Genomic DNA, 23,106 nt, shown 5'->3' with positions numbered 1-23,106 from the left:
AAGGCGATAAAGAAGACCTCTCGATTTTGATTCGATTAATGGTTTAATCTCTTTGTATTGATCTGACCTTTGACGCAGTGTAGTGTTCATCTCTAGTCTCTACCGACCGATCAGGAACGTTGAGTAGATGCGAAAGTTTCCCTCTAGCTCTAGTCTTGAGCAGATTTAGTGTTTTTACAGCTGTTTGGCTCGAATACGAATGGGACGACGATTCGGTCCGTGACCGATGAATCCCAAAACCAATCTCGCCAAATGTAAATCGCATGAGCCACCATTCTCCAGACTTTCTTATTGTGATGGCCTTGTATACATATTCGAACAGTTTGGCTCGGAGCTTTTTTTTTTTTTTACTTCACGCCGTTGTAGCTTGCTGAACGCCGTATCAGATCGAGCTTTGTTTAAAGGTCGACCTCGTATCTACAGAATCCTCTTGGTGCTAAAAAAGGATCAAAAGATCTATCGTGAAACGCGGCTAACGATTTTCACACATCTTTGATGCGTGATTTTCCGATTCGAACTAGATATGCAGGGTTATACGATCTGCGGAATAAACCGATACTGCACTCTGATAGAGACCCACCCGGATTTCTCAGTTTCATCTTGGTACTCTATGTCTAATATTGACTGCACGACTCGTGCATCGTATAACTGTGCTACTCTATAGAAGAGTTTTCGAGGGGGGAAGCGCGCACGACTGAGATAACTCAACGAATAAACAAATAGGTAGATAGGTCGTAAGAAAAGAACCAGGTGCTAAAATCCCATTTCTTCAGCCTTACTATTCGGCGCGAGAATAGAGGTACTCCTCCCTAACATAGCGGCGGGCTTGGTCATTTGTTTTCCCCCTGAAGTGCTTCGATGCTGCCGCCCTGGCCGTCTCTCGGCCCATCCAAAAACTCTCTCGGACGTCGTCGTCTCTCATAGACCAACAAAAAAAAAAAAAAAAAAGAAAAAGAGTCAAAGACACTGAGTGGGAAAAGGAGAGAGAACTAAATCGCTGGTTCGTTGTCCAGTGCTTTAAAGGCTTGAGTGTCTGAGTGAGTGCAGAGAGCATACCTGAAACAGTAAGGAAGAGGGGGGAAAAAATAGGCCGCCGCCCTATCCCGCCTTGTTTATTTTTTTTCTATATTCTTTTACACTTTTATCTACTTTTTTATCGTCTCTCTATTCTCATATAAAATATGAGTTGTGTGCCATTGAGGACTTTGAAGGACAGGTCGATTGCCTCAGTCGATCATCGGCCATCGTCGGCGGGAGTCCGTTGATTGGCTAGTCTTGGAAATAAAACGTGATTAATTGCATCTGCCCGATATATAAATATGGGTTGCGTTTAATAAACTGCTGGTTGGTGATTAAAAGAAAACGAAGGCGACCCGCATCGAGCAAATTAAAATGACGACAGTGCGTAGAAGGAGGGCCTCACGTTATTCACAGTTATTTGTGCTAGTGCTGTCGGTGTTTTTGTTTTTGTTGCCAATTAGCTGCAGTCACGCAACGGGCTTCTTTTGTCCTAATAGCGAAGCGGTCAGTGATTACACATTCATTTATTTTCCGTTTTCAACACAAATTAACCTGTTTGTTTTAACGCAGTATGAACAGCATTTGAACGAGTTGTTAAGTCGAAACGACTTGGTTTTCAGCGGAACGGTCAGCAATATTACAAACGGTGGACGCTTGATCATTATCCGGATCAAATCGGTCTTTAAAGGTGAATGGAAGACTCCCAGTATCACTTTGTTGGCAAGCGAACAACTTGAATCGTCATCGCCGGAGTTCCAGCCGCAGAAAGAGGATACCTCCCACTGGTCGATGCCTCAGCGTTCCCTGGCCGGCTGCTTTTCTTACGGCCCAACTGAATTGAGACAGCGTGATTCGCGTGTCTTTTTCGTTCGGGCGTACGGTTCCTCCGCTGTTCTCGGAACTCACATACAGATCACCAAATCCATCTTGATCAAGCTCCGGAATTCAACGAAAAGTAAGTGCCGCCCTCATTTTCATTTATTGAATATTTGGCTGGGGAAAGAAAAAAGGAAAATTGTTCTGCCTCTCTCCTACTACGCGATGTAAATGAGAGAGTTATGTATTCTAATCAAATTATGCAATCGAGAACCTGTCTAGTCACGATTTCGAGTTGAATTGCATCTCATTCTGGTCTCTACATGGTTCTCTGTTTCGTGACTGGATTCAGTCGATAATTTCAATATTGGCACTCCCGCACTGCCTATTAACCGAGGTCTTATCGCTCGGGCATCGCATAACAGCAGCGGGACTCCATTTACATGCGTTGCCAACGCCAGGAAACCTATGATTTGTTCCGGGACGCCAATTAGCCGCTTTTCATTTGCCAGCTATATCGGGCCTTATTCGTCCTGTTCTATCTCTTACTCTATGTTCATTCCTTTTTCGTCCAAGTTCCCTTTCTTTCTTCACACATTTTTGTCTTCTTCTTCTTCTTTATATGCCAAAAAGACGTGTTCGTGACACGTTATGGGTGGTCTATCCATTTTCTTTTTTTCTTTTTTCTGAAGGCGTTCAAACAAATTTATTTCAATTTTTCTGGCATTTTTCTTTTTCTCTTTTCATGAAGAAAAGAGGGTTATATTTATGTATCGAATGTCTCAATACATTTAACCTTCCACTACGGTTATGTGGAACTATGGCCGAAAAGAAAAAAAAAACTTAAAAGTACAAGAAATGAAATCCCCTGCCGAATGAGCGACACATTCGGCGGCACGGGTGGAAGAGAAAGTCGTAAAAATAAAGCAGAAAAAGAAACGGCTCGTTCGACGGTCTTTCTTAGATCGCCCTCTTCTTTAAATTATTTCTTTCTTTTTTTTTTTACTTTTCTTTTTTTGGGCTTTGAAATTTTTATGCACTCCTTTCTTTGTGCGAATTCATTGTACCGCAGAATTTGAACTGGTGAGAGTCAATTCCTCAATTGCAAAGCGACGGTCTATTCTTTGGCCATTATTTCATTTCTTTGACTCTTGTCGAACACAATCAGAGACACCTTTCTTCTCATTTTATGGCTAGGATAGACTTCGGCGAATACCACGGGTCTGGCGACGAATATTTCTCTGGCCCGTCGGTGCATGTATATATTTCTCTCGCCGCTTAAGTCGAAACTGTCGGATCGTTGGTTTGCGAACGCCTCGCCAAGGACGAGGGAAAGAGTTACGATCTCCGATCATTTTTACGACTACCACACGTCCTGTAGAGGCGCACGAATATAAGACAGGCTTGACAGCTCGACATATCAGCAGTTCAACCTTCTCTCAGGTGTAAAACTGTTTCCCCCAAACGTTTTTTGAACAAAAATGAAAACGGGGTATTCTAATAAAATAAACCCGAATAGAAGTCTTTTCGTCCCTTTTTCTTTCCCCCCTACTAAAATTCTTGTTTATTGAAACGGGAATCGGTTAGTGTGCCATTGTCCGATCGTGTAAGCTCCCGTCGTAATTCAAATACTTAAGCAACTGGCGGGAAGAAATAATGCTCTCCCAACTGACGGCAGAAAAGCTTGGAAAACTTATTTTTATTTAACTCTCTCTCTCTCTCTCTCTCTCTCTCTCTCTTTTGCTTTTTTCTATCCGGCGCGATATATTCAAACGAGCGCGACGGCTCGTACAGCCTATTGCGCGCTCCCACCCAGGTGCTCTTTCCGTAAATCGTGTTTTATGATCGGAATCACGGCGGATCACGGCGACTGCCACGCCGCTGCTGTCCTCCGCCAGTAAATACACAGATGCGGTCACAACACGGTAACCGTCCGTGTAGTATGTATTTCGGGCGTGTGTTTATCAAGCCGTGCAACATGCAGGGAGAGAGAGGATTCCTCTTTGGACAGGAAAAAAGAATCCGAAGAAGCCAATAAAACAGGAGAGAACAGGGAACCTGAATAAATAAATAAATCTAAAGCATCCGACACCTTTCCTTGGCCTGAAAGTAATTAAAAATTGAGCCTGCGGCCGACTGAATAACGAGTAAGCTGGACTATTTGACCTCTCAGCGACTGTTCATTTTCCGTTGGGAAAAGGAAAGAAAAAAAAAATAAATTCTTGTTTGCTTCACTATATTTCCTCCTGATAAAAATAGCCACATGTCACAATTTTGTTTACTGACCCGGTTTGGCTAGTTTGTGGGATGTTGTTGTTGTTGTCGTCCTTCTTTATATATCCTTTTTTTCTTCTTCTTCTTACTTGATTTTTTAAATAAATAGATTGTAGCTCTACACATTCTCAGGGCTTTGCCGCTCTATCGCTCCTTTGAAAAGATAACCAGGTTCCGACGATCCCAATCAAGTCTTCTATTCATTCCAGCGCTATTCGCTATTGGGTCGGGGAGATCGTAATCAAAAGTCCAGGCCGTCGAAAAAAGACCCAACCAGCCCACGATTGTTGGTGATTGTCTCTCTTCTATTTTCTATAACGGATGAGGTCGAACGGAGACTGTTCAATGGACTTATTCAGCCGTGTGATCGACTGGAGTGCGCTGATTCAGCATGCATAGTATATACCGGTATTATCGCCGTCCACCATCGAACGTGGCCGTTTTGACAGCCTTATTTGATTTCAACACACACCTCCGAACCTTCATGCGCGCGGTGTTGTTTTTGTTCTTCGTGTTGTGTTGCCGAGCCTTGAAAATTTCGGAGGCTTTCAAGAGGGCCATAGGTGAGTGGGTGGGTTGTTATTGCTGCGGTTTTGGCCCCCAACCGACAAAATATCCTGCCGGCCGGCAGCTGATCATCCGTGACGATGACTTTCTGATGACAGCCATCACCTGTCTGACTTGCTACTGATGGCTTACCCGATATGTGCAGCTTATACACTGGGAGCCAATTTGTGTTTCGCTTCTGTATATCTCTTTTTGAAGCATTCGGCAGCTATAACTTTATATTCTAGCGAATGTATATCTCGTTTCGCTTGATCGTCTAGAGTTTTCCTTGCCATGTTGGCAGCTAGTAATTCTATATCGCTCGGTTTTATCCCGACCAGGGTATTAAGTCTCGACTAATCGCCCACCTTTGTTAAGAGTTGATCAGCCTGAAATTCCAGGAATCCTTAAACCTCTTTTAGATATTATTGAACCAACTTTAGAGAGAGTCCCGACTCGACTGACAACAAACAATAAACCTATATCGGGCCACAAAATCACCTATAACCACCCGTTGTTGCATCCCCTCTATACTCGGGGTTCGAAAAGGTTATCGGAGATCATTTCTCTCACGCAGCGAAAAGTTTTTTTTTTCTTTTCTTTCCCCCTTTTCAATCAACGAGCTCCATCGGGACTCATTAGTCTCAAGGAGGAGTTGCGTCTTCACTATCGGAAAAATAAACGCCGCCTTATAGAACGGAGAAGGATCGTATAACACTGGAAAGATCAGCGAAGATGAACTAGGCCTCTCCGATTTCCCTTGTTCTTTCTTTCGTTTTTTATCCCATTCTTAATGGCTTCGACAGTGAGTGTTAGGGAATTTAATGAGGGAACGGGGGAGGAGTGCTGGTTGTGTGTGTGTATAAGAAGAGATAGAGGCATTGCTATTCATCCCACAGTGGCGTCACAACAGCCGAGTTCCAGAACTCTCTCGTCCGGCTTCGTTCTCACCGAAAGGGTGGAGTTGCATCGCGCTGCTTAAAGCCTCTCAATCGCCCGTCTCTTCCACGGCTCAGCCAGACTGACGTTTTTTTTTTCCTGATTGAATCGCTTTATCCATCTGTCTCATTAACCTGTCGATAGGTCTCTATTAAGATGAGTGCTACTCAGATCGACAGCGGAGAAGAACCAAGCTACCTTGGATTGAAGTGCCTCGGTCTACTTATTCTCCCTCGAACTGTGAAATGAACTGAACACCTTCTACGGGAAGAATAGGCTCTCCTATAACTTTTGTTACCAATTTCTTCCGAGGAAAAGAAAGAAAAAATCAGAAAATGCTCACGTTCAATGGTTTTCTGTTTACAACCTGAACGTTTTGGGATATGGGCGATTTCATTTTTGGTAGTAGTGCCATAAACATTTTTACGACCGGAATCTTTTTTTCCTCTTTTTCTTCTTCTTACGATCGTCGAAACCGACGATCGTTTTTCTCGATCAATGGTAATCAGGTTCCTAGATGATAGGACGCCCTGGACAATCAGGGCAAATCACGGTCCCCCCCCCTAATATTACATCCTTGATCAATCATCTAAAAAAAAATTTTTTTTTTTTGTAGATGCCGTAGGAAAGAGAAAAGTTGAGATGAACAAGAAGAAGGAAAAAAAATAAAATAAGGAAGATACATTTGAATTCTCTTGCGGTATCCAGAGGAAAACCCCAATGGCCACAGCAGGGGTGGAGCCATCTTTATTTTTTCTCATTTTTTTTATTTAAAGACATTTTTTCCCCTCTATCTCTGTCTCTCTCTCTGTTGTGTAACTGCGTCGTTCCTCATAGCACCCAAAGCAGAACCACTGATTTACTGAATATTGGGCATCGATCATTCGGCATTCCAACGGAAGGCGGGAGCGACGTTAAATATGAACAGAACGCCTCATCGTTGCTAGTTGGAATGTGGCACATAAAAACAAACGAGTCCAAAGTCTCTAACAGTCATATGCGGCGCTGACGTGAACTAATAAAACTAACAGCCAAATTTAGAGCTACGAATAAAAATAAATATTATATATATATATACATATATAACCTGTAACTGGATTTCGGTCATCCGGCTAAATTTGAATGTAAATTTCGCTGGATTTAACGAGTAGCTGTCAACGTTTGCCAACTGGCAGCGGTGTGTGTCTGAACGAGAGATAATAAATTGACAACACCGTGAAATCCTCACGGCAATCAAAACAAAAATTTAGAACCGATTTGTCATTGCACTAATTACCTCGGGAAAGTGATGCAGCATATTGCCAATATTCCAGTGTTTTTTTCTCGACAAAAGCTCGCCACGTGTTTGACAACTTGGAGACAAATTAATTGTGTAGAATGACTTTTTGGAGAGAGAAAAGAGAGAACCTTGTTGATCTGTTATCGAGTGGACAGGTGTGTTGGGCATCACGTCGTTCGTTAGTGACTCATTCAGCAGACTGGATTGATTCCAGGAAACAAGATTGCCGTGGAACTGTCATCCCAATCTGGAGATCTTGAGCCCCCATACAACCAAATAGTAAGTGACCAATCTGGTTCTCAACTCTTGTCGTATATGTAGCGTAATGGCAATTCCTAGCTGAGGTCGACATGCTTGTTTTTTCACCGTTGCTACCGTCAACGTTCATTTTCCCCAATTTGGCCACGAAAACCCATCGAGAACTGGGCAGTCGACCAAAGTGTCGAACCAAATGTTGTACGATCTTACCGTGTTACACGAACCTCTTATCTGACAAAATCAGAGTCGAATCTTTGATCAGATGACCCGTTTTCTTTTGGATTTTTCCTCGTGGGTCCCAATCGTTGCATACAGAATCACCAGAGTAACAAAAAGGGGAGAAAATATATGGGGAGAGAACGAAACTTCAACAATGGACGTTGTGTGTGTGTGTGAGACTGCGTGAGTTATCACTGGCCTGGCCGTTAGAGAAATGGAGTACGATCTTGGAGATGACCCGACCCGAAGTCGGAATAAAGGTGACGTGGAATTATTGTGATGCTTTCAGCGTGGTCCACTCCCTCTGAAAGTATTTCCTCCCGAGTGAGGAGGATGAAAAAATGCACTTTTCCCCAACTATTCGTCTCTCCCTACTTGGTCTAATGACGAGCCCAGGCTCTGCGTTCAATATAAGTTTCTGAAAGAAAAAAAGAGAGACGAAACGCGTCGTCCATTTGTCTGTTGCGAGATAAAATTGGTAAAGCTGTTGGTTCTTTGCCAGACTAATTCCTCGTCGAAGGAATGAGAAGGAGGAGGTTTAAGGATCGGTCCCTGCAACTCTCAATGTTGGGAGACAAAAGGGGTGAGCAGGCCTGTCAAGAAGTTTTATGATTCTTTTTTTGACTTGTTTGTTGTTCAACCCTCTCTTGAATTTTTATCTTGGCTTGAGGGTGCCCCGTTCGTGTCGGACTAGTGTCCATCTTTTTTCCCCCCTCAAATCTCTGATGAGCTCACCTGAAAGGGAAAACAGTCGAGGGAAAAATAAAATAAAGGACCATTTGTATTTTTGGGGGCTATTTCTTTCTAGTATTCCCGACTTCCTTTTCTTCTTGTGAGGTCTGTCAGCCAGTGAATTAGAACACAACTCCTTGGCAGGTCGTAGCGTCGTATGCCTTTTTCCTTAGACTTCCCTATTTTTTTGTCTCTCGTTTTTTGGGCTTTTTCTTCTTTTTCCCGAAGAAAAAGTCCCTAGAAAATAAATGTATCTCTGTTACAGCCCATATGTGGACGGGCGTGCACAGGTTTCACGAGGGCTATCTTACCCGGCCGTCCGGCCTCAACGACGGTGCGATCGTGAAAAGCAGATTCACGACCGCTGACAAAAGTTTGGAGGGAGATAATACAGTGCCTTGGCCAGCTAGGGGAAAGAAGAAGAAGGAAGGAGACGAAAGGGAAACATTTCAGAGTCTATAAAACAAAACGATACAGACGCGAAGACAAACAGGCCATTGGCTTGTATTGGTATCAAGTTGCCAATAAAGCAAAGCCAGGGGACTCTCTCTCTGGCACTGGCTAGTTGTTTTACGGCCCCAGCCGTTTTATTCTTTTTGTGTCCCGATTCCGATCGATCGACAGGTTGATGGCCGTCTTGTTTCCCCCCTCTTTTTTTTTTCTTTTTCTCTGTCTGATCTGTTATTGGCTCTTATCTTTTCCTCACAATTCGTCTACTGTTTTCGATATGCGCCTTGAAAAACGTCCGCAGAGTTTTAATCGCCGTGCAATGCCAACAGTGTTATAGACGTAATAATAACATACCGTGCAACGTGAGCGGGCGCCAGGACTCCACCCAAAAACGTTTGCCAGCGTCGCTTTTACGTTTGTTTTGTTTTCTCGTACGATAAAATCAAAATAGGGACGCCATCGACTAGATGGAAAAAACAAAACAAAATTACCAAATTCAAAAAGGGATGTCGTTTAATCAAATGTCTGGCGGCGCCAATCGAAGCGCGAGTCCAGCCATCGTTAAATAAAAGCCGCGCTGCAACTCCCTCCCATGTTTTGGCGTATGTCAGGTGGGGTCGCGAGTTATGTGGCACTGCTGCACCCGCGGGAGAGTGACTTAATCTCGAGAGTGAAAAGAGACTCATGAATATGAACGATCTTGCAACATGGCGAAACCCAACATTTGCTTTTTGGTGTTTGTTTTGTTGTTGTGTTTAGACTATGTGTGCGATCGGCTGGTCGTGGTGGTGGTGGCGATTTCAGCCGTGGCGACGATGAGTCAAAAGAGATGGTGTGTGCAGATTTATTTTTTATTTTTTTACGAACCCATTATCATATCGTTCCCGGATGGACTTGTAATATATAAGATACTGCAGATAGACAGAGAGAGAGAGAGATTGGCTTTTTTCCATTTCTGATTTCCCCTCCATTTTATTTGCCCGCCAGATCTAGCGGGGCATATAAATTCGCAGTAACAGGTTTAATACACACCGAAAGAAGAAGAAGAGAAGCACCTCGCATCTTTTCTTTTCTGTCCAAATAGAGGCAGTGCAAATTGGCCATACATCCATCGCGTCGTGAATTTTCCTCCTCTCCTTGAAGCTGGCGCGCGTTTATTTAAATGCCAAAAAAATGAAGGGCGGCCTTTTTCTTCTTCTCCTTTTATTTTAAAATAAAAAAATCCATCAAAGGATTAAATTTATTTAGGTAGTACTATGTATTTTTCTACTCATGTGTCTCTTTTTCTTTCTGTGTTTTTTTTTAAAACAAATTCTTTCGTTCCATCTTGAAGAACAAGGCACACAAAAAATTGAAAGGTTTTTTTTTCTTTTGGAGGGGTATTGCTTCGCCCTCCAGGATGGGCGATTTCCACTAGACGTCGTCTTCTTCTTGTAGGATAATAACGGAGTGAGAGAGCGAGCGAGCGGCGTGTTGGATAGGACCTCCGAGTCCTCGTCCGTACAGACTTTGGTTTCCTTTACCATCATCGTGTTGCCTCTAGTCCAACCTTCGAGGCGCTTGTTGGCTCTCGTGATGTATTATTATTACGATTGCATCAATTGAGGGTATTAAAAGAGTGGGCGATGCGAGAAGGAGGAGGCTGACCAAAAGTGCGCGCGTGGCACATTCTTTTCACTAGATAGAAGATGTTACACGCTGCTGCTGCTACTCCGTTTGGTTGAATTACCATTGCAAATGAATTCGACCGTTAAATTTTCTCCCTTTGATCTCGTCTCGAATCGGGAATCGTTGTTGTTGTTTTTTCCAGGTGAAATTGGATCTCTGATGGTGGGCTCTTTTCAGAACGGGGACGTCAAGTATTTTTGTCGAGGCGATGATGTGGTGGTGGTTGGAGCGCACGCGATGTTACGTATACGTGTAGTTTATCTCTCCGTGCGTTTTCAAAGAGAAATGAGGAAAGACATTTGGAAACGGTCGGAGAAGCCACTAGGGGGGAGAAGAAACCAACCGAAAGGCATTCCTCGTGGAAATCAGAAGAAAAACGCGGCCTCTCTGTAACAGATTGAATCAAATTGACAACCACGTGTCAAAAGAAACCTCGTATTAGTTAGCCCCCCTCTATTTCTTTTCATTTGACGGGGGTAAAAAAGAAAAAAAGGAAATCATCAACATGTTTTGGGTCGAAATGTCTCGGTCGCACATGTCCGTCTCTATATTTTCTTTCCTCTGTTTATAGATACACACACGCATAGACAGGGGAAACATTTGTCTTATACCTGGCCATTTGGTTCTTATAGGTATATTATTCAGACAACACCAAACTTTTGGTATGTGTGTAAGCAACCGGTCAGCAGCAACAACAACATCAACACAGAGAGAAAAAGGCCCAGCAATGTGTTATCGTGGACAATCATCACGTTCCGCTAGCAGCCCGGCCGTGGGTATACAAGCAGCTGCTATAGCGAGCCCCTCGTAGGACTGCAGGGTGTGTTTGTCTCTATTTCCTCCCCGCCTTGGTCACAGTCTCTTCATATTTTTCCGATGCTAATCAAAATGACCGATATTTAAAAGCCTGGGCCGGGCCCTCCCTGGGTGAGAGTCGACCCACTTGGACGTTTTTCTTAAAAAGCACTTAGGAAAACGGGAGAAAAAGAAAAGTGAACTTTTGGGTTAGAGTCACGCGACGTCTTGTGTCGCAGATGTTAATTCGATTTCCCGAATTCCCAAAACGTGTACGCTGAATTATGTAAAAAAAAAAAAAAACTGAATTCAAATTCTGGTTTAAAGGAGAGCAAGACCACCACCCCCGGAGGGCTCTTAGTCATCTGAGCATTTATCTTTCAGTTTTGTCGTGTTGGGTCCCGAATCGGAGACGACTGTGTACAACCTGGGCCGCCGTCGACGTTTCTATGGGCTATCCAATTCTTTTTTTTTTTTTTATTTATTTTCCTGTTTCTTTTTCATTTTCTTGTTGGTCGTGTATCTGCGTTATTGGAGGCCAGCAAGTAAATAAATACCACAAACAAGAAAGATGGAGAGACTCCCAGTCGATAGATCGAAAGGGCAAGCGCTAACGAAAACAAATGCCCATCTGTCAGTTGAAGATTAATGAAACGGCGCTGACTTCTACACAGCCAGTTGGGATGTTGCGACTAGAGGGGGGAAAGAAATTTCATGGTTCAAAAAAGCATTTTCTCATTTTTTCATCTTTTCCTTATTTTTTTTCTCCTCCTCCAACTGTATACCAACACCCAAGTGGAGAAATATTTTGTTGTTGTTGATGTTGTTGTTCAAACTTGCGCCGTATGGGGTGTACTGATTGGACGGCAGTCTCTTCTTCAGCATGGCTTGCCTTCAGGTGGTTATTTTTTTTTCTTTCCTATAATCTCTATCGTTTTTTCTTTCTTTTTCGTTCTCGTTCTATCCGGGACAGAGCGCCAACAATCTCTCTTTTAATTAAGCGATAATGTCCGGCCGTGTAAATCTCTTCTTTTCCAGTAGGATCATTAAGAGATTCCACTCAAGGCATAGCGCAGAAACCAAACGGCAATAACAACGAATAAGGACATCATGGATGAAGGGCTGCTGCTGCCGCTCGGGGATTTTTCAAATAAAAACTCGGATCAGGTCGATGGGAATTTTTTTGTGTTTTTCTCTTGATGTTGCGTTTCTGGCGGCCGAGAGTTCGGCGTGAATACGAGCCCAGTCCTTTTTAGCTTGGCACCAGTCCTACCTACGTTACCTTTGGTAGAAACGTCTATGGCACTAGCACACACTGCTTTATTAGTGTATAGAGAAAGAGAGTTAAGAGAGGGAAATATAAAACTAATATACCTCCCCGAGTCTAGAGAAAAATAAGGACCGGCGCCTTCTTCTTTCTTTCTTTTATCGGGAAATCCGCCGCTGTCATGGAAACGTTCATATTTTCTAAAGCGAATGACCTCTTTAATAATAATTTCCACCATATATTTCCTTCTTTTTCTTTTTCTTCTTCTTTTCGAGGCTTAGACATTCAACTGGTGGCTGTCACCGTTTTTATTCTCTGGTCTATGCAGCAGCAGCGTCTTGATATCTTTGGAGCGTGAAATTGTAGGTGGCACGGTCGTCGCCATTTCTGGGCACGGTGGCTCCGGGGTCTATTCGCGTGCCGGGACTCCTGCTCCCGAACTTCACGCAACATGTGTCGCTAGTCTCCTTACATTTTCTCTTGGCTCTTCGCTCCTTCTTTTTATTTTTTATTTTATTTTATTTTATTTTTTTCGCCGCTTTTCGTCTGAGATTTATTCTCGTTTTGTTTCATTTTACGAGACGAACGGCACACACCACTCGCTCCCGCTGTATATTATCTTTAACGACGCGGGCACACACACATTGGCGGCCGTCGCCGCCAGGAGGTCCGCCTCCTCCTCCGTCGTCAACGGCGTCCAACCTTTTCATTTCTCTCTTCTCCTCCTTTCAGAAGAAAGAAGAAGAAAACTGTTACTGCACTTATCGGCCATTCCAGCGCCACTTTCCTTAACCGAGTCTCTCTCGCTAATTGAAAAGTTTGAGCGGCCGACTGAGCGCGCTCGCGCTCACGTCAAATAGTCCTTTGAATGACGACAATCTAAAAGATGACGGACCTTATTGATGATGAAGTCCGGTCTTTTCTGGCCTCGGGGTGGATAATGTCCTTATATATATATATATTTTCTTTTGACGAAGAGAAATGTTTCTGGTAACTTTTCGTTTCGAGTTGCAACAAGTTTCTTCTTTGATGATTCAATGACGGGCCGAGAAAAATGTTTTCATCTGTCGTGGCGCCCGCAGACCAATGGGCTTTTTATGTTGCGCTTACGATGACAAGTTATGTACTTTTATTTTTCCGGTGGGGAGGTTTTTATTCTCCGATATTTCCACGTGAGTTGATGACGACAGAAAGAGGGTCGACGGATGGGGATCATGGGAGAGAGAGAAAAGCAGAGGCTCAGCCTCCGGTTGAAATGTTGGAAAAAGTGTTTATCTTCACTTCCACCCTCCTCCTCCTTCTCCACCCAGAAACGCCTATACCTGTTGATGAAAGCCATCAGCTTTTTGGAGAACCGACGACAAGTCTCTCTTAAGGAGAGAAGCGTATACAATCACCAACGATTGACAAGGGAGACTGATTGCTCGATTCCCGTTGCATCTTGGTCCTCTCCTGTCACAACCCTCTATACCCCTCGCTTTTTCTCACCCCCTAATCGTGTGGACATGACGCGGCCATATCGCCCTGTGACACACACACACAACAAAAGAGGAGCCCAGCGCAGAGCGTGAGTCTGAGAAGCCCAGAGCAGATCACGACCAGAGCCACCCCCGTTCTCACCACCTATTCGACAAAATCTTGGTGGGGTGGTTGGGGACGAACCATTAACTCCTCCGCACAAGGTGTGAAGGGAGAATAGGGCGGAAGGATTTGTGTGCGACCGTAGGCCGACACGAAATGCACGAACGTTGGGGGAATGAAATGGAAGAAGACCTTTGGAGGTTGTCTCACTCACTCATTCACACACACACACACGTACCGGTTTTAACTCGTATATCTGCGTTATTTATTTATATAAATTTATACACGTCCATCACTATTTTTTTTTCAAAGGTTATTTTATTTCGGGGTTGTGTGTGTGGGTTTTTTTCTTCTTCTTCTTTCCTTTTCTACACTACACATTCGTGTTGCTGTTGTAGTTTTGTTGGTTCTCGTCGTGGAGAGACCCTTGATGGGATTGTCGTGACCAAGTCGCGCCCCAATCGACGCTATCTGGACGGGGAAAAGTCAAAGAGTGTGAGAGATGCGTGTTTGAGTTTATAAGTGGATATATATATAGGGGCACAAGTCGTGTGGATGGTGATCCGGTTAATTTGTCACGATGGCTGCACTTGACGGCCTCTTTTCGGCTCTCCAGCTCGTCCCGCGTGAAAAAGCCATTTGATATATATTCGGCTTCAAAACAAGGTGAGAGAGGAGAGAAGGAAGAATTTAAAAAAATCTAGATAAGATTGATGACGTTCGTTCGTCACTCTTTTTTCTTCTTCTTCCTTATTTCCCCCTTTTTTTTTCTCCAATTTGGTGCGACTCGAAATACCAAAGGGGGAAATTTATTTTTTAATAACGTCATCATTCGATGGTTCACTTTCCATTCCTTATATTGTCGCTTTCTTTCGACTTGTCTGAGCTGCCACGGTCATTACAGTTGAATGAAATAAAAGATAAAAAGAAAAAGGGGACTAAAGGGGTCGGACGATATGGCGCCCTTATTGTGCCGACCCGATCGGGCGATCGGACATTGGGACCGCTCAACACACACTTTTTTTCCGCTCTTGGAAATGTCGATCCGAAATAACGATTTCTCGAATGGATCGCTTGTTGTTTGTTGGTTTTCTTTCGGGGGGTTCTTTTTGGGTGTGTTTTATTCTTTTACATTTTTCTTTCCCCCTTTTTTGTTTCTTCTCCTCTTTGGTGATCCGCTCCGAACGCGAGTTGTAATGACGTTTTTATTGACTCATTTGCATTCCCCCCACTTTGTTTTAGATTCTTTTTTGCTTTTTTCGGAGAAAAAAACAAAAAGGAATCAAGCGAAGAATGGTTTCAAACTACCCAAACTTCAGTGCCGACTGTGGGGATATGTGCGCGCCTCCACTTTGAAGTTGTTGTCCGGACCGAGTTAGGGACTATCCTCTTCGTCTTCGTCAGTCAGAGGGGCCAATAGATTTCCATCTCGTGTCCGCGCGCGTCTGCAGGATGCTTCCCCCCTCCGCTCTCCTGTGTTTTCTACACGATTGAAATCAATCACCGTCCATCCATCCGTCCGTCGGTCTCGTCCGTCCAACCTTCTCCTCTCTCTCTCTCTCTCTCTAGCTCGTCTTTTCTGGTTGTTGTTGTTGTTGCTGTTCTATCTGTCGATGTGACCAACTGGTAGTAGTAGAGACAATAGAAACGAATTGGGCATCAATTGAGTCTTCTCTTCGGCTTTGTTTTATTTCCATTCCGCATTCCGCTTCTTTATAGAGAAGAGACATTTGATTCTCTGCGCTTTTGGGGCTTTTTCTAGCGTGGATTTAGCGGAACGAAAGTGAGAGAAAGATAAACTCTGAAAGAAAAGAGGGATCGTCTGTCTTCGTTTTTTTTTTCTTTTTTCTTTTCCCGTTGGCGCAACGATTTCGCCAGACGTTTTTCGTTCGCGTTGCGCGTTTTTCACAATCGAAAGAACAGAGCGGAGCAACAACATCAACATTCTACTTATTTCCATTTGTACTGCACGGGAGAGAGAGAGACGAGGGTTCGACGTTCTTTCCCGGAGCAGTCGTCACGTATGTGTCATGTCTGATCGATTCATCAGTCATTGCCGTCGACCGGCAACGGCCAGTGACCCGTCACATTTTTTTCCTTCCTCCTCCAAATGCCACCAGCAAATCTATTGCGCCGTCATTATACTTTAATGACCCATGATCGCTAATGACTTCTCCCGTCCGGTTCGGTCGACTCTTTTCTTCGCCATTGTCGTCCCCGTCGTTTGGAAAATTTCAAACGGCCCAGACAAAACCAACAATTTCAAAATCGAATCTCATATCCCACGACACTGCAGTTGAGGAAAGACCGATGACTTGGAATGTCTTTGAATGACGTCCAACACGACAGGGAGAGAGTCGTTCGAATTTATTTATTTGTCCCCCCTCTTGTTGTTGAAACATTTGATTTGATGTCGATTTCTATTCCGTTTAGCTTCTTGTTCACCTTTAAAAAAAAAAAAAAGAAAAACGAAGCGGGCGGCTGGGCAGTTTAAAAGGGGCAAAACTAGTATCCCGTCACTGTTGTTGCAGGGTCCGCGCGGGATCCAGCTGGATACATATATATATATGTGTGTGTAGTTGAAATTCCAGACCCCGTGTGTTCGTGCCTCTTGTCGCCCGTACCTCCTCGTCGTGTATATATGTCTACGTCGTATAAGTTAACAGTGAAAAAGGGACGAATGAAAAGACGGTCGACGGGTTTTCCACTTGGAATGAAAGAGAAGCGTAGGGAAAGATGAAGAAGAAAATACATTTTGGGACATCCAAAAATGGTCCGGCTAATCCGTCTCTATTCAGGGCCATTGGCACTTCAATGCGACACACAGCACGTCGCCTAGCGCGCGATCGGCTCAAATGTCGTATATAATTTTATTTGAGACTTCTTCTTTTTTTCTTCTTCTTCAAAGAGTTATTTCCCTTATTCTTTTTTTTCTGATTCTCTTGCATGCTGGGCCAAAAGTCCCCCATCTTACATTTCCCGACCGTCTAGTGGATGTTTTTTTTTTTCTTCTTCTTTTTTTCCGGGGGGAGCAGCTTCTTTGACAGAAAATATGAAGAGGGGGGAGCGAGATGGCCAAGGGTGCCGTCATTTAGCTTTTTTTTTTCTTTCCATTGGAATCGAGAAAAAAAAGAGAAAATGATTTCTCTCTCAAATGTCACATCAGATTGGACTCGGAAGGACGGACTTGGCGTTATCCAACATTCAACCGTCCCAAGTCCGACTTCAAAAAGATCCGCTGATGGTTCTGGCTGACAAAATATCAGCACCGACTGGCCAGAACTAGGTCCAACAACTTGAAGCTCACGTGGGGGGAGCAGACGATGAGCAGCTCGCTAGTTTGACAGTTTTCCAATTAAGGTCATTTCTTTTGACTTGTTTGGTTGTTCAGTCCTTATAGTCGGATGGACTGGCCAGAGTATTCCGCTCCACTGTTTTTCACAATATCTTCCGTCTCTCATCTTTTCGAGTTTCAACACACTGGCGCGACTATTCTCCATATGCCAGGGGAGAACGAATAACCGAAATCTATCTATGAAATTTGGGGGAAGAAATACATTTCGGATTCGAATCGCTCATCCGTTACGAAACTCGCGAGTTTGTTTTTTTACTTTGTTTTACCGATTGTCTTTACAATTTATTCCGTCCGACTTGCGCCGTGATTGTTTCTCCCTCATCTGTCGGTACGCACAATAACTGCGCCGCTGTTATAGAGTACCTTTCATTTTGTTTTGTTTTTTTCCTTCCTCCCTGCATTGTCCGTGGTTTTCTCTTCGTTTATTATTCACGCCGCAATAATAGATACACTCGGGGGGTGGATGTATCGGTAAATAGACTTTGAAAGATACTACATGAGCAACGACTGCCTCCTGTTGGTTATTTGTTGATTCCAGTGATAGTTATATTTTTTTTTCTCCTTCCCTCTTCTTCTTCTTCTTCTTCTGCTTCAGCGGGTTGTCCATGATGTTTTCCTTTCTCTATATGATATTTACCTCCTGTTGGTTGCTTGTGCGGCCGCCACCGCTTACTTACATGCGTACCGCTAGGCCACCACTTACTTTTACCACGAGAGAGCCCAGTGTCGGTACGGTGGCATCACCCATTTGCCTGTTGTGTATACACCCAACGTATTACAAGGGCCTTCTGCATATGTGGGAGGGTTATGTGATAGTGCAGGTATGAGAGAGAGAGAGAGAGCTAGACAAGAGAGAGAAGTAGATAGAAGAGCCTATGGTACCAGGGGGACTGGTTTTTAGTCCATCTTGGGGAGGAAAAGCGAATGGTGGCCGACGAAGCTGCATAAAGACGGCCTACGTTCGGGTTCCACGACTCAGTACCTACCTGGCTGGCAATAAACCAGCAGTGCATTTTCAGCGAGGACAACCACAACAAATCGGAAAGCAAGAGAAACAAACCAACAAACATTTTGGATTGAAACATTTCAAGTGATTTAGTGTGGCGCCAATTTCAAACTTTTTCGCGGAAAAATGCGCTGGCTCCTGTGGACGCTGATTGCTCTCGCGGCTTGTAAGAGCATCGACTGTTCTTCCAACTCGACATCCGTATCGACAAGTGTTTTCGATGCTTCCGGCGGAATCATCCGCTCTCCCATCGGTCCCAAACGCAAGTGGCACTCGACGAGCAGACGGCGGAAAAACGGCAGTTCGAATGCGAATCGACGAACGCGCTCGAGACTGGCCAAAAGTTGCGGTGGTCAAGTGGCCAGCGTTCTGCTGGAAGAGTGGTATCGATACTGCCAATTGGTCTTCACCGGCTCCGTCGAGGACATTGACCGAGATCTTGGAACCATCCGCGTCTCGATGCGCAGGGTGATCCGCTCGCTGGTCAACGGCACGGAATGGTCGATGGTCGGCTCGCTGGTTCAGCACTCGCGCGGCCAACAGTTGACAGGTGGCGGCGGCGGACAATCGAACGCGCTGGATCCGCTGCCGGCCGTGGGCGCCGTCAACGGTCCATTGATCAAAGCCAAGCTAATCTTGCACGATCTGTTTGACGCCCGCGAAAATTCGTGCGTGCCCCAGTTCCGCATCCGAGTGCACGACGTGCTTCTCTTTCTCGTCCAGATCGATCCGCTCAATCAGACACTTCACCTCGTCTCGGCGCCGTTGCGTATCACGCTGCGCAATCTGAAACTCATCCACACCTCGCCCGGCTCGCCATCATCAGGTAAGTTCTTATCGTCGCCGGGGATATGATAACTTATAACGTACAGGTAGAGAGACGCGCACACACTAAACAACAACAAACAACAAAAAAGAGGGAGGGGAGGTTTTAGTTCACGACGACGACGTGATTGAAATCGATCCGTATCGGACAATGTGTGGAGAGCCCGAGAGGAGAGAAAGGGTATCCGTGTGAGAAGGAGCCGGATACTTTTTCCACCTTTTCCATCTCGCTGTTAAATGGAGACGTCACGAAAGAGGCGGACCGTTTTCCAGCCCAGTCTAACCTCTTGATGAATCTGTCTCTAATGGTTCTCTTTTTTTTGTTTTATTTGATATACTGCTCTGGAGTTTATTTTTTTTAAGATTCAAAAGGGGGTTATATAATATCATGAAATTACGGCCATAGAGTCTGGTCTTGTTCGTCCCTTTTTATTTTTTATTTATTATTATGATTTTATTTCAAGATTTAGTTTTTGGGTTGTTTTGCCCTCCCTCCCTGTTTCGTGTTTTTTGGGGCTAAACATTAATGGGCGTGGGTGTGCTCGCGCTGGTCTCTTGTCCGTCTGTCTGTCGAGTCATTTCTTTCCTCCCGAACGAAAGCTGAAATGGAGAAAGGCAAAAGAACAACGAAACACCCTGTAGAGAAAAGAGCAGGATGAGCACAAACAGTTAGACGTAGGGCACTAATGCATCACGGCGCATCCATCCGCCGCATCCGTATGCAAATGGGCTGTCTGATGGACTCTCTTACCATCAACTTCCCCTTGTCAGCGTCGTCGTTCAGCACAGTGGCGCCTCACAGAAAAGATTACAAATCCCCAAAAAATCGAAAAAGAAAAAAAAAAATTTCTTTTCTTTTTCTTTTTTCCAGTTCCCTCCCGTTTTTCTCCCGCTGGTAGGCGGTGGACTATATGGGCGATCATTTCCTCCTCATCAAAGAGACATATGGTGCGTCCTTTTTTTCCATTCATTCATCATCATCATTCTTTTCGGACATTGTTTTATTTTCCCTTGTGAACCTCCACCCGTTGACGGACAGTTTCGTTGTTGTTGTTTGTATGAAAATCTCGGAGCTCCTTAGGAATTCTTTGATTGACCGACCGACCGAGCTGCCGGTTCCGCTCCCGACGCACGCACTTTATATTTATAACGTGGTACTTCTGTATTCAGTCGATGGATGGAAGGGGGTAGAGAATAGAGAGAAAGGGTCGCTGGCAGGAAGTCTTTCATCAGTCCGGAATCCCTCTCTCAAAGAAAACTGTCATAAATTACGTAATAAAGCGTCCTCACCCCCCGAATGAAATATTCAAGGATATCTTCTATAGATACTATATTCTTCGTCCTTATTCATGCACGAAATATTATGTTTAGAGGCGTTCGATGATAATTTTCTAGCCCAAACGACTCCATGTATTAGTCATGGAACCGATATCTTGAAAAAGAGAGAGAGAAGGGTAATCTTCATGAGCATCACAAGAATCGTGCAGCAATCAATAAATCGAAATTCCTGTCTCGGCTCGTGCCGTTGATGGCTGTCCAACACAAGAACGAGAGAGAGAGAGAGTTCCGACCTCGATGTTCTCCAGTGTTCCTCCCGGTGTGTACAGACTTGTTTTGAGGTGTGTGTAACGTGTTCCAATCTATCTTGGTGTCTCTCTCCATTTAATTGAGCTCGTGACCATATAAAACAAGACATCGATGATTTTATAAGGAACGAAAAACAACAAAATACGTTCCAAACTCTTTTTAAAAAATCAAAATAAAACCGGTGTGTGTGTGTGTGTGTACGGTATTTTGATTGTAAGCGAAGACTACGGCGGGGGGGGGGGGGGAGAAGTTACACGTTGACGACATTATCGTCGTGGACGTCATTTTCAAAATTGTGTGGCTCCAGTCTCTTATATAAGCTATTCTAACTTTGAGCTCTACAAATTTCCATAGATAAGTAATAGACTGGAATGGCTTGACGCGCGAGATTTAGATTGAACCGAAGAGACTTTGGGAGGGGCAGGAACAACAGTTGGCCTTCTGGTTTCGTTTCGTTTCTTTCTCTCTCGACTCTCTTCGTTCGTGTTTTTGCTGGATGTGTGCCTTGTGTGACTGCGTATCCGCGTGCGTCTCGGCCCCTGCTACACACACACATACACACACACACTCGACTCACGCTCACGTTTCCTTATTGGGCGACCTATGGCGATCCCAATAAGCGGCAGGCGCCAAATGAGTTATGAGTTCTCTTTCTCTCTGCAACGTCTTGTTTTCCTCTTTTGCCGCAGAAATGACTTTAACAGCTGACTTACTGTTATTGTTATACCGGATTGCTAGATTGGAAACACAAAAGAAATCATCTTTTCATTCTCTCGCTCTCTTATGTATTATTCTGATGCTTATTCTTTATTTCGCTCCCAATTCGTTTTGTTTCTCGTTGCGGCCTCGTTCCGCTGGAAAATGTCGGACCCAATCTGTTGGCCTTTCATTCGACTCTCATCATTTTTGTGGGTTGTCGCCCGGGGAAGTTGACGGAAAATTCCGTAATGGCTTTCAACAGTGATGAATGGCGTCGTTCTTACGCAAACAGAGTCCATCACCGTCAGCTGGAGGGAGACAGGCTGGCGAACCCAACAACAGACGGACTAGTTATGCGAGAAAAAGCCGAGAACAGATCATCAAAAAGGTTGGCCACTGTTGTCACCGTTCAAATTCCTTCCGCCGGCCGGCCGTCGCCGCTTGATTCTCCTCCGACGATCGATGGCTGTTTACACAGTGAGGTGTGCACGTGAGCTTTTGTGGCTGTGGGGCTCGTCCGAGATAAATCACTGGGCCAGTGGAACCCGTCAGTTAAGAGACCAAAGTCTTGTTTTGCATGATTGAGCTGGTTCAAAGTCCAGGGGGGCCACCTCTCTTCTTTCATTTCTATCTGTGTCGCTACTATTTCCCAGCTATTTATAGCATCGCTTCCCGCCCAGCCAACACGTCAAGACCACATAGTCCCCACGATCAAAAGGAAGGTATATGCGACTGAGAAAGTGAGCGCGGCATATCATAGAAAAGGACTTTTTTTTGGGGTGGGTGGAGGGGTTCGTGAAGAAACTGCGACCTGACGTGACCTGACCACAAGACAAATTGCGGTCTTCAAGTCCGTTAAATGGCCCGTCGTATTATCTGAGCGGCCCATCGCGCGAACGGGGAGGTCTGTCCGTCGATCACCCCCCTCCCTCTTTAACAGTCAGTCAAACAAAAACCAAATAGAAAAAAAAGTTGAGGGGGGAAGATGATCGTTTATGATTTTTTCTTCTTCTCAGTTTGGAAACTCGAAAAATAGGACGAAAGAGGCCGTGTTTTATTTTGTTTAACTGAACGAGCGCATAGCACGGAAGAAGATGCTGCATGAACGATTCTGAATCCAGCAGGTTGCTCCGGCAATCTGCATGAAAATGGTCCTTATAACGAACTACTACCCTCCTTGTTGCTTCGTCTCTTTTCCCCCCTTATATAACCAGGAGAAGAATAGGAAAAAAGGGAGCCCACCTTCTTTCTCCTTCGCTCCTAAAAAGCCTTTACATGTTATGAACTTGCTAATGGAATACGTCAAGGCAAACGGCTCCAGCAGGGAAGAAGAAGAACAGCCGATAAGGAACGACTTTTGAAGGCACATATAAAGATGGTCGTTGGGGGGGAGAAAAGAAAAAGAGCAAGAAAGGTGGTGCAGAAGGGGCCCACGGTTGATTCACGGGTTTCCAGCGGTGGCCACGTTAGGATTTTATTTTTTATTATTTTTTTCAGAAAAAAAAGTCTTGGGGTTTGCGCCGAGTGTCGGAACTGCTAAGCACCGGCGTCTATAGTAGCCCCCCTGTCATGGGTTCCCCCCGGATGGTAGAGTCAATGCAAGAAAGGGGGGGGTTGAAGAAGAATGTATTATACAACCGGACGCGGCGTGTGCGCTATCAATGGAAGGCGATCGTGCCTTGTTTCCAATACTATCTTTTCGCCGGATGGTTCGACGTTTTTTTCTTCTTCTTCCCCTTTTTCCTCTTAGACCCGGTCAAAGAATTTAGTGGAAACACTTTTCTTCTCAT

The 23,106-nt window shown here is 44.5% G+C and overlaps 1 protein-coding gene across 6 annotated transcripts in view; it reads left to right on the top strand.

Annotated features, from left to right (window-relative positions):
- Window positions 1-1,160: 1,160 nt before the first annotated feature.
- Window positions 1,161-23,106, top strand: part of LOC124344079 (agrin-like) — a 50,756-nt gene continuing 28,810 nt past the window's right edge. For 3 of the 6 annotated variants that reach the window (XM_046797487.1, XM_046797490.1, XM_046797486.1), the window contains exon 1: window positions 18,178-19,031. In XM_046797487.1, the coding sequence (XP_046653443.1) occupies window positions 18,332-19,031 (700 nt within the window). In that variant the 5' untranslated portion in view covers window positions 18,178-18,331. Of the gene's footprint in view, window positions 1,525-1,590; window positions 1,976-18,176; window positions 19,032-23,106 lie in introns of those variants that run through there. The other 3 variants (XM_046797493.1, XM_046797492.1, XM_046797491.1) reach the window with 2 other exon arrangements.

Source organism: Daphnia pulicaria, chromosome 6, assembly GCF_021234035.1.
Source record: "Daphnia pulicaria isolate SC F1-1A chromosome 6, SC_F0-13Bv2, whole genome shotgun sequence".
In the NCBI taxonomy this organism is placed as follows: domain Eukaryota; kingdom Metazoa; phylum Arthropoda; class Branchiopoda; order Diplostraca; family Daphniidae; genus Daphnia; species Daphnia pulicaria.
The sequence above is the reverse complement of the archived record's forward strand: the minus strand, read 5'-3'. Positions and strand labels throughout refer to the sequence as shown.